Source organism: Gavialis gangeticus, unplaced genomic scaffold (assembly GCF_001723915.1).
Source record: "Gavialis gangeticus isolate Ggan-Ray unplaced genomic scaffold, GavGan_comp1, whole genome shotgun sequence".
In the NCBI taxonomy this organism is placed as follows: domain Eukaryota; kingdom Metazoa; phylum Chordata; order Crocodylia; family Gavialidae; genus Gavialis; species Gavialis gangeticus.
The window spans coordinates 64,681,603-64,693,949 of NW_017729025.1; the positions used below are offsets into that span (position 1 = coordinate 64,681,603).

Genomic DNA, 12,347 nt, shown 5'->3' on the forward strand with positions numbered 1-12,347 from the left:
CATGCAATATCCTTGGCTCTGGTGGAAGGAAGTAGCATAGCCCAGCACCTATGCCACCTCTACCTCCCTTGCTCCTGGGCCTGGAGCTGCCCTATAAGGGAAGTTCCAGGGTGAACTGAGCCAACTCGGACCCCCGCATGTCCATATGTGCCTTGTGGCCAATGCCAGATGCTGAGAGCCCCTGTGGGGCTCATCATTTGGCTACAACTGCAGCCTCCCAGCTGTAGAGGCAGCACCAGGCATGCCAACTACTTGCTCTCAGCCTCATCTGGGCTCCAGGTCTAGGTGGAACCTAGCTTCCTGCTTCCAGTCCTGCCTGGGAATTGGGCACATGGTGAAGGGTGCATCTCCCACCACTTGCCTGCCCTATCTGGGGTGAGTATGCAGGAAGGTGTGATGTCTGCCTGTGGGTTCATCACTCACCACTGGGACAGCCTGGGACCCCATGGACCATGAAGCGCCCTGGCAACTGTTGCCTGCTGCAGTGGCTCCTATGAAATACTAAAATGTTGCAACCTACAGAGTAAGGTGAGCATAGGGCAACTCAACACCCTAGACCCACTGCCTTGTGGGTCCTCCTTGATTGGAGAAATGCTAAGGGACATCATCCTGACAGACCTGCACCCTTGCTGAGGCATTACGCAGTCAACAGCAGTTCCTGCTTGTTCCTCTGTGGCAGAAGCTACAACCATTGAGGCACTGAACATCTGGACTCAGACTGCCCATTGGATTCGGTCTAAAGTAGGGGATGGTAGATCTTGCCTAGCCTCTGCTCCTTCATACTCTTCCCTACACACATTCATTGAAAGTATTGTGGTGTAATGGTCACAGGACTCCATACAAGTGCACTCATCAGAAACTGACTAGACCTCTTATACATACACCATGATCCAGAGGATCAATAGCTGCCTACCACATGCACACACACAGGGATACATGCAACAGATATGTATGTAAATGAGAACTTGCCAAACAAGTGAAGCAAGATGTTATCAATAAAGGCAACACATTATCACACACTTACATTTGATAAAATGTATCAATGGGCAATTGCAAATAATTTGTGCTTGAAGAAGTGTTCAATCCAAAAGGCTGGAAATCGCATGCTACAGAAACAACTAAAGTGAAATTTTATTTTTCTGCAGTTTTCTTCAAGTAAACAGATAAAGGTAGAGTAACAAAATTCTCTTAGACTACACTGTTAACACATTTGCAAAACAACTGAAATCTGAGACTTCATAATTCATGCCTAAATCTTAAATAATGTTAGGTGCGTATATTTCAAATGATCCAAGAGAAGAGCATGCCACATTCTCTTCTATATCATAACATTTCAAGAGGGGAAAGATAACATGAAAATAGTATAAATTAAGGGTGAAATCCTGAGCCTGTTGAAGTCAATGGCAAAAGCTCCCCAAGACTTCAATAGGGCTAAAGATGCATATGTTTAAATGGTACAAAACAGTAAAAATAAATTCAAACTTCTAATTGGAAATGGAAACCCATGTTATGGAACTATGTCCTTGTACATCCACACAGAGATCACCTGTATCAATACAAAAATAAGGACTGACACTAACAAGGCAGTAAAAAAATGAAAGTAGTAGGCCTAGCAGTCAGAAAATGAAATACTTGTTTCCTTCTAGTTGCATCTTTAGTTCATACATTTATATTCTGAACTGTTACTTTGTAAGAGGAATATGCTCATGTATGAAGTCATCAAAATAATATATACTGATCACTTATTTCCTTTGATAAATCGAGCTCAGATACAACATTTGAGTTCCAGTGAAGACCTGGCTGTTATCTACTTTTCTACCTGGATTTAATATAACACAAAACAGTCAAGAAATATGTCACAGTGTCATGTAGTTCATTATCCTGTAAATCAGGAATTATGTCATGATCCAACATTATCCAGTAAGGAATGAATTAGCCCATGATCCACTATGAAAAATCATTACAATAAAGAATATCCTTCAGATGCTGAAGTGTACATGTACACAATCATGTTGCAGTTACATAGTGCATGACTACTCCTACATTTTTGTGAATGACTACTCATTCATTTTTGATGGTCTATAGAAACATCCAAATTTACCCAATGTAAGGCCATGCTAGTAATTAAATGAAAGGAGGCTGAACAGAAATATAAATAAACTACGGCAAATTGATTATTAAAGGTATACAGGTGAAACTATGATCTTCAACATGTCATTGCCACAGTTACAGGTCTCTGTGCTTGGATAAAGAGGTGTTTGTGTTCCAGGAATGGAGTTTCCACAGGCTGGTGTTCCATATTAAAACGGAGGACATCCAAAGGAGGGATTTTGTCAGTCCAAAGGAAACAGAATTGTATTTCTTACAAATACAACATAATATGTATAATTACATATTTCTGCCACTTGTTCTACCACTGCTTACACTGAAAGATCACTTTATTAAAAGTTCTAATCGTATATCCCTTAGATGAACAGTTCATCCTGGAGGTGTTGGTAATCTTCTTCTTATTTCCGTAGCTATCCGCAGATAGGCTTTGGCCTGTAGAAAAAAACAAGACAAAAGTGATACTTATCACTTTTTGCTTCTATGTGAAATATAAAAATGTACTTATATTCTGATATATATAGTTTATATTGTAAAAAGAATTTCTGTCCATCGCATGTTCTTTAATATACATTAAGAAAAGAAGCATTTCAATAGCTAGATCATATGCTGCCCACTTGGTGTTGAAAAAAGTAACAGTCATGTGTTATTAAGATATCAAAGAAAAAACTTTAATCTTTATAACCAAATACAACTAAGCTGGAATTGGTCAGATTTTTTAAAATTCTGATCTCAAATTCAGCTGAGTAATATGCCTTCTCAAGCAGGAAGCACCACTGTTCTTTCAAGAAAGAGCTGATTGACAAGACCCCTTTGTTCATGGAACCATTCTTATAAAGTTTCTTTGCCCTCCCCCAGGTGCTGCACACAAAATTAAAAACATAAGACACCCCCTCCCCAAATATTTCTTTTAAAAAACTGCTACTGACTTCATTATGTATTGGGGTTCATCTAAGAACCTAGAGCGTCAAGGCAGATTAAAAAATCAAAATACTTCATGAATAACAATTTTTTTTTTAGAAACTAAGGTGGATTCTGCATTACTAGAACCACCACAGCAAAAGCTCCATCACACTGAAGCCTATGACATGATGTGGAGTGCTTGAAAGATGGATGCTGTTAGAACATCAATACCATCAAAAAAACTCTTAGAAGGATGATTTTATTATACTAAGGACATTTTCCATTAACAATTTAAAAACAAACAAACCAGAAACAGATTTGTGACCAATCTGACATTAAGTTTAACAAAGCTTCATAGATTTTAGATCACAAAGGATCTTTGTGATGACATAAGAAATGCTAGAACGAGTCTGACCATAGGTCTATTTAGCCGGTATCCTGACACTCTCAGTGCCAGAGAATGGATGCTAAGGGCAGAATATATATTGTGTGGTTGCTAAGGGACACAGTCCAACCTCCAGCACAGCACAAGCCAGTAAGCTCAATAATTCAAAACTCACGGTTGAACTAGAACTCACCTATTAAAAAGACATTCAATCCTGATATACAGATTTCAAGTAATGGAGAATCTACCGTATCTCCTGGTAAATTGTTTTAGTGATTAATTACCTTCACTGTCAATTTTGCACCTTATTTCAAACTTCAGTTTCTAGCCACCAGATCCTCTAATGCCTTTGTTTATTACAGTAAAAATGTCTGCTATCCATCTACCTACCTCCTCCTTAAAACACATCTTAAAGGCCTTACCCTAATCCTTCATTTCAGGGGCACTATATGCTCACATTGTAATGGGAATATGAAAAAGAATACCTTCCTTATTTTGTCAGAAAAGTAAAGAATCACTGTAAGTCACCAATATGTGTATAAACACCACCCTCCTCACATTGTGAGGTTACTGTCAAACTTTTGCCATCCTTTCTGCCACTCCCAGACCTAGTGCTTTATTATGGGAATGCACTTGTGACCTCAGTACTCACATATCTATAAAACTCACTCTTGAGTTCTGGGTACATAAGGGATACAGGATCCAGCTTTTTTATAAATAGCACACAGGGCAAGTGAATTATGACCACAGCTGACCAAATGAAGGTCTAATTTCTACAAAGACCAAAGCACATGAGTTACTTTATTCATGAAAGTAGCCTCGTTAAAGTCAATAGGACTACTCATGTGTGTAAAGTTACTCTCATGAATAAGTCTGCATTACTGGCCACAAATGATATAACTATACACTGACAATGCTGACTTGTTTAAAATAAGAACCACAAGACATTTTAGTGTATAACAGCTGAACAACACTATTTCCTATTCTGCAGTTCAGCTTGCGGGAAGTTTTTTCCCTTTTGAAAACAATTTAGAACATTAATATGGTCTACTAGAGAGGTCCAAAAATGCAGTTCTAATAATATGATAATTATAGCTAAAATTTCTTCAGAAGACTACCACCATTGATGTCTCTCTCATCCTTCCTCCATATGCCCATTTTATAATGATCCTTTATCCAGTATTAACAAAAACTGAAGGACAGCAGCAGACGTCTCTAAAAACATTAACTTTCTCTACTAATTTGTGCATTTATAAAGCAGTGCTAAATCAAGGCATGAAATGGCTAACTGAAGACTCTCTACAAGGGATTTTGAAGAAATATGATCTGCTGAACAATTCAGACAAAGAAAGAAATTACACTTGTGCAAGAAATTGTTTCCCCATTCTTCAACACTCATTTGATGAGTTAATTTCTACAGTAGTAAGATAACTTGTCTTATTTGTACAATTATTCCATTTTTTTTAAAAGGGAGGGCATTTTAAAGAAAACAATCTCAACATGTTAGTTATATTTTTCTGCTTGTTTACTATTTCAAACTAGATACAAGTGAACTGTCACAATCACTACAGGAGAAGAAAAGGTGAGTCAGCCTCAAGAAAGGTGTAGTGTCACTTTCTGAAGAAGAGCCTGATGAGACTGGCAAATAATCCCAGAAGGCTTGGACAGTGCCTGGAAGCAAAGCATCATCATAAACATGAAGGGACTGAACCAGGACAGTTTTGGTGGGCAAGGACTTGGACTCTGGGTTCCCAAATGGAAAAAAAATTGCATCTGAGAAATATGGAACATAAAGGAATAAAATAAGCTATTGGGTATAATGCCATGGTAAAATAAATACCAATGCATTCTTTAAAGTTTGCTACACTTCCTGGTTTCTGTTTCTGTGGTGAGCATATCGTCCAGGCTCACCAAGGCAATAACATCACCATACTAACATGACTATATGAAATGTCAAGTCCTTTAATGGGAAATTAATTGAGAGTAATTTAATGATAGACAGCAATTATCACCACAATTCACTTTTCCTATCCCTAAATTAGAGACATACAGAGATAGCTTATGAAGAATTATGTTGCATTTTATTCTGATGTAACCCTATAAAACAATATTCTAAGAAATCCATTTTCCTTATAATTACTTCCCATAGGCAGGACTTTAAAGTAACTCTTTACCATTCTTCTTTTTTTTTTTAAGATACCAATCAATTCTGAAGCCAATGTATGCATCCAGGAGAGGGTGGTTTCTAGACTACATTTTTCTCCTTCTCATGGAGAATGTGGTTCATAGTGGCTGCTAGCTTTGATTTGACTAAGCACAATTTTCTGAGAAAGCCATGCAGGATAAAGGCTTAATTTACTACAGGAGTGGACAAAATGCAGCCCGCGGGCCGGATGCGGCCTGTGAGGCCATTCTATCCAGCCCGTGGGGCCCCTAAAAATGTAGAAAATTCATATTCCTCTGCCCTTGGTTCCTGTAAAAAATGACAGCTCCAGACAGCCTCATGGGCTACAAGCAGCTGCAGCAGAGAGCGCCAGTCATAGGGTGGGGGAGGGGCCGCTTTTCCCCTCGTGCTCAGCTTTTCCCTGGGCTCCTTCCCTGCACGGAGAAAAGTAGCCCCTTGCCCACCCCACGGCCAATGCTCCCTGCTGCAGGTGCTTGCAGCCCACACGGGGCTGTCCGAAGCAGGCACAGGCAGCCCCAGGCTGACTGCAAGTTGCTGCAGCATGGGGCACAGGGCATGGGGCGGGCGAGGGGTTCCTTCCTCCCCCACCCTGTGATTAGCATCACCTTGTAGCCTGGCCCCACTGCCAGGCTGGCAGCAGGGGTGGGTTACAAGCCGGTGCTGAGCGCAGGGAAGAGCGGCGCCTCGCTCACCATGTGGCCAGTGCCTCACGCTGCAGCCTGCGTGGGGCTGCCTGTGCCTGCTCTGGCCAACACCACATGAGCTACGAGCAGCTGCAGCGGGGAGCACTGGCTATGGGGGGGCCTGTACCACGGGGCTGGGGGGCACTAGGTTTGAGTGGGTGGGGAGGCAGTGGGAGCACGGGGCCCGCACCAGCAGGTCCCAGAGCAGGACGGCAGGAGTATAGGGTCCCAGCTGCCAGGGGCTCTATGGAGCCGGGCCAGCTCCCCCCTCTCCCTGCTGGTGCAGCCCAACCCAGCTTCGCAGACTCCTGCCAGCCTGCACTCTGCTCTGGGCCCCACCAGAGCTGGCCCTGGGACATTGGTCCCAAGATGGTGACCAGGGGGTGGGGCACCTGTCAAGGGGTGGAGCACCAGTCAAGGGGCAGGGCTACCCATGCGGCCCTCCACAGCCTGCCAAAACTGGGTAAGCGGCCCTCTGCCCCAAATAATTGCCCGCCCCTGATTTACTATATCTGGCCCTACCATATTTGCAAATAGTGACTTTAGCTGTGATGTACAGCAATGGGCTAGGTAAATGAGGTTATGGATAGTTGTTTATACAGCAATGGTAGGAGGTTGGGTTACAAGCAAGGGGAACTGGAAACCATCATTCAGAAGAAATTTAATGTAAATAGACTTTACTGAAACCTGGTGAGATGATTCATATGACTGGAATGTTGACATAATTGGGTGCGTGTAGACAAAACAGGGGCCCTACATTGAAGCAAGCTGAGGGACTGCAGTTTGCCACCCACGTGACGAATGCAGTCACGTGGGTGGCAAACTGGCAAACCAGAGGGTGGTGGTGGATGGGTGTGGGCAGTGGAGTTCCCCAGGGCTCGGTCCTTGGGCCGGTGCTCTTCAATATCTTCATTAGCGACCTGGATGAGGGTGTGGAGAGCACCCTGTTCAAGTTCACCGATGACACCAAGCTGTGGGGTAAAGTGAATACACCGGCAGGCAGGGACCGCATCCAGGAAGACCTGGATAGGTTAGAGAAGTGGGCAGATCTGAACAGGATGCAGTTCAACAAGGACAAGTGCAGGGTGCTGCACCTGGGGAGAGGGAACCAGCATTATGGTTATAAGTTAGGGGCTGACCCTCTCGGCAGCACAGAGGCAAAGAGGGATCTTGGCGTCAGGATTGACTCCAGGATGAATATGAGTCGCCAATGCGATGAAGCAATAGGCAGAGCCAACCACACCCTGTCATGCATCAACAGGGGCATCACTAACAGGTCCAGAGAGGTCTTGCTCCCCCTCTATGCGGCGCTGGTCAGGCCGCAGCTGGACTACTGTGTCCAGTTCTGGGTGGCGCACTTCAAGAAGGACGTGGAGAACCTGGAGAGGGTCCAGAGGAGGGCCACTCATATGGCTGAGGGCCTCCGTGGCCAGCCCTGTGAGGAGAGGCTGAGGGACCTGAATCTCTTCAGTCTCTGCAAGAGGAGACTGAGAGGGGATCTTGTGGCTGCCTACAACCTTATCAGGGACCACCAGCAGGGACTCGGGGAAAGTCTGTTCACCACGGCCCCCCTTGGAGTCACCAGGAACAATGGCCACAAGCTGAAGGAGGACAGGTTTAGGTTAGATATTAGGAAGAACTACTTCACTGTAAGGGTGTCCAGAGCCTGGACTAGGCTTCCCAGAGAGGTGGTGCTCTCACCTTCCCTGGAAATCTTCAAGAGGAGACTGGATAGACACCTGGCTGGGGTCTTATGACCCCTCCCACTCCCAGTCTCCTTCCTCCCCATGGCAGGGGGTCAGACTAGATGATCTGTCTAGGTCCCTTCTGACTCATTGATTCTATGATTCTATGAAGCAGTGGGTTTTAAAAAACACCACTTAAATTTAGGACTGATTAAACTCCTATGTCGTGCACACACCCCACTGACTTACCTCCCTCTCTGGCAGTGGGGAAGGGAGGGTGATCTGCTGGCAGATAGAGCAGTCCCTGGGCTGTGGGGGGAAGGGGAGACTGGTGCTTCCCTCCATGGCAGCAGCAGCACCCCCCCCAGGCAGTACTTGCATGCAGGCACCCGACTCAGGTGATCCTGGGAGACACTGCAGCCACGGAGGGAAGCACTCAGCCCCCTCATAGCTCAGGCAGGCAGGCTCGGGGGTGGGGGGGAAAAAAAAAAAATCAGGCTTGCTGCTTTTCTTGGGGGGAGCCTGCTTTCAGGGTAGAGCTGTTGCCAGGCTGCCTTTAGGGCTTCCTGCGGAGCTGCACAGAGCCCGGTGCTTTGTTCTGTGGCTGTAGGGGCAGCAAACTGAAACTCCTTAAAGCAGTTTTAGTTCGCTGTGCCCCAAGTCATTTAAGGTGCATTACACTGCCAAATTTCCTACAGCAGCTGGAATTAAGGTGCAATACGCCACTGACGTGTGCAAGCACCGACACCATTAAAGCAGTGCAAAAGCATTTAGCTCACTTTAAAGCGTTGTGCACATGCCTCTCGTTTTGTCTACACACGGTCATTGGTTATCGTTTTGTCTACACACGGTCATTGGTTATAACCTTTTCAAGAGATACAGAGCTGGTAAAAGACATGAGTGGGTAATATTCTATATTAAAAATACCATTACTTACTTTACAGTGATTGAAAATTCAGAAGTGCAGATCTGGAATGCCTGTGGAGATGGACTAAATTTTGTATTCTGATTATAAAAGTACATCTTTCTTCCCTCCAAAAGAATTGCTACCTCACATTATGCATAGGTTTGACCTATTATTAGGGCCCCTATAGTCCTGACTTTTGTGCTTGCAGTACATTTGTGCATGCAGTAAAATGCCAAATCAAATATTTTCTAGTGCAATTTTTATTTTGGTATTTTAATACTGTGCCAGGACACTGTTGGTGCCTGCCACCTTAAGGCTGAGAGCAGACAGCCGGCAGGTGCGGGCCAGCCCAGATAAGGCCTCTATTTTAGATCCAGGCCCTCATGGGCTGAGGCAGCAGTCTGCTACTGGCTAAGCTGCTGCTTGGTACATCCTTGGAGGTGAGGACAGGAGCTATGTGGATAGCAAGAGGGTCCTGGTCCTGGGTATGACTGAAAACTGCACCCTGCTAGAGAAGGATGGCCTGATGGGGCTACCTGTGGTGGGGGAGCTCCCCAAAAATGCCAAGCCAGTTGCCACACCAGTGAAAGGCAGGGAGGTGTGCCTTAAAACCCCAACCCCCACATCCTGGTCAGTTACCCAGACTTAGGGACAGGCACAGGGGCCAGGCACATGTTTGGACACCTGAGACCCACAGGGTTGTAAGGCCCTGGAGGCCCCAGTGAGGGGGCAATAACATGACCCAGAGAGAGAGGGCAGGAGAGTGGCCCCAGAGGGGGGCAGTAGTGTATGTTGGGCCCACACAGAGTAGGGGGTACTGTTGCAAAGTGTAGAGTAGGTTTGCAGGGGTGGCCTGAATGGCTGCGACAGGAAGTGTGTCGAGTAGGGCTGTAGGGGTAGCCTGAAAGGCAGCACGTGGGTCCAACCCTCATGAGTATGTGAATGTGGAAAGCTGCCCGGTGATGAGTTAGGGACATGTCAGCCCAGTGTAAGGCACAAAGTCAATGCCACATAGAGTAGGGGAGCACAAGTGATCCAAAGGGCTGTGTATGCAATGCCAGAATGAGAGTAGTCAAGTCGGCTCAAGGGGGTCGCTCAAGGGAGCAAGGCAGGCTGAGAGTGGTCCAGTGAGGAGCAGTGTGCAAGAGGCCCAATAAGAGAGTGGGCAGACTGTAAGAAGCCCTGTGGGAGAGGGTGGCATGAAAGAGGCCCAGGCACGGCGGAGTGTGTGTGTTTGTATGTTAGAGGCCCTACAAAGGGTGAGTTTGGCCCAGCCATGGGCCGGAGCTATCAACTTATGATTCCATCTGCGAGGCATGGGACAGTGTAGAGGTGGTATGGAGCCAGTGGCAATGTGTAGGGGGAGCACCCCCTGAAAGTGCTGGTGGGTGGGCTGATGTTGAGATTCGGCCCCAAGATGGCCCCATCACAAATACCCTCAACCCCTGGGTTCTTTCTTTTATTACTTGGTTCTCCTGTGGGACTCAGTAAGCATAACAGTAGTTGAAGGTCTTTATCTGTAGCTATTAACTTGTATTTTGGAAAAAGGCTGTTTTTCCTAAACTGAAAAAGTGTAGGATTGATTTATAGTCAGAACAGCATGGTAATAAAGCCTAGTAGGGGGTCCTGTTGTGGAGTTTATTACAGACCACCAAACCAAACCAAGAGAACAGGATGAGTTAATACCAAAATACCTGTGTCCACATAGAAAAAAACACTTGAGGTGTTATGGAGAAGGTCTTAGGCAACAAGTACTAAAACATCATTAAAGCTTCTAAAATGAATGCTGATTTTCTAATCCAACATAAGGTGACCTTATGATGGATAAAATGAATGAATGAATGAATGAATGAATTGCTGAACTTAAAGTTGGTAGTTACGTGGAGATCACTGGCTGTAACCCAATTACACTGAATGTGGGAAAACAAAGGATAGTCCCAATTAGTACACACACACGCTCTTGGTGTTTACTACAAAACAGTTAATTTTCCAAAGCTAAGGACATTTACAAAGAAAACTATTTGGAAGGAAAAATTCAAGCAAAAAATGAAAATAAAAACTTCAAGTTCTTTAAAGAGTTTATTAGTTAGCCAAAAGCCACAATTCCACAATCAAGAGAGAGAGATCAGTAGCAAAAGTCAGAGAAAGATTAGGGACAAAAAGCCATATATATAAATGTGGAAACAGACATCAAAGAAAGATCCATAGATGCCTAGGTTAAGGGCAATTAAAAGCTGTTCTCTAAAAATATTAGAGGGAAGAGAAATTGCTACATGAAGACAGTATTATTTTTTCTGAGAATGACAGGGTTCATTACTGACTTAGATGGGTGTTAGATAACACTAGTAAGGTTAAACATTTCTAAATCTGGAGAACCAGGTAAATTGCTGAATGTTGGCTAAAAATACTCCCAACCCACTGATGTCCTTTTTTACTAAAGCTTGGAAAGTTAAGAAATTCCAGAAGAGGAGAAAAGCGTGAAAGTTATGCCAGGATCGCCCTTGTAACTGCTAGGGTAACTAAAGTAAGCTTGACTTTAATATCAGGCAAATGATGGAAAGTTGATATATGATTCAAATGATAAAAAAATTACGATAAAGGAATACAATTAATAATGTTACGGAATACAGGTCTGGTGAAACTAAGTAATTGAATTATCTGATTACAAGATTGGTTGGTAAAGGAAAATGTATCAGTGGAACAAATAGTTGTAAGATGCTTGACTTAAGCCACTTACAGACATTCAGTTTCTCTTGAGAGAGCTATTGCTTTCCTGAGAAAAGCTACAAATGTCCAGTTAGTCAGGATTTTTCTCCCAGAGCAAAAATGACCAATCCAGGAGAAAAGTAACCTAAGGACAACCAGGGTTAAGTCACTTCCAGGAGAGTTTCTCTTGGGAGAGAGAATGTCTGTACACATTCTCTTCTGAAAGAAGCCACAGAATAGTCCTCCAGCATTCCAGGGATGTTTGCTCTCCCCTTTCCTCCCTCTACCCCTCTTCCCACTCCCACCCCTGCTAAAGATACTGTGTCGCTCACTGGACTCTGCTGGTCCAGCTGAGCAAAAAGCAAAAATACACCCCCTTCACAATCCCACATTGTGCTGAAGGGAGACAAACTGATTCTGAGCAGTCTGGGTCAGCCAATCAGGGCTGTCCTGTGCACTGCTGCTCTCTCTCTCCAGGCAGACTGAAGGAGCCTGAAGAGCACACTGAGATGTATATACAGGGGTCCCTGGCTGCACAGCATCAGCCCTGCAAACTCTCCACTCATCAAGGGCTCAGCATTCAAATATTTGTTCAGATATCCCTGGGTAAGTTTTTCTAGCAGAAAAATAAACCTGGGAGAATTCCCTAAGATCATTTGAATGTGTACATTACCTTAGTATTGCACAATATTCTCATTTTAAAAATGAAGAGTATATAATATTAGTAAAAGACATATTAAGAATTAGCTCAGTGACACACTTAAAATAAGTTGTCAATGGGGAATCA

At 44.2% G+C, this 12,347-nt stretch overlaps 1 protein-coding gene across 2 annotated transcripts in view; it reads right to left on the minus strand.

Annotated features, from left to right (window-relative positions):
• Positions 1-1,107: 1,107 nt before the first annotated feature.
• The window catches only part of NUBPL (nucleotide binding protein like), a 286,398-nt gene continuing 275,158 nt past the window's right edge, over positions 1,108-12,347 (minus strand). For both annotated transcript variants that reach the window (XM_019518913.1, XM_019518914.1), the window contains exon 11: positions 1,108-2,541. In XM_019518913.1, coding sequence (XP_019374458.1) covers positions 2,479-2,541 — 63 coding nt within the window. In that variant the 3' untranslated portion in view covers positions 1,108-2,478. The remainder of the gene's footprint in view (positions 2,542-12,347) is intronic.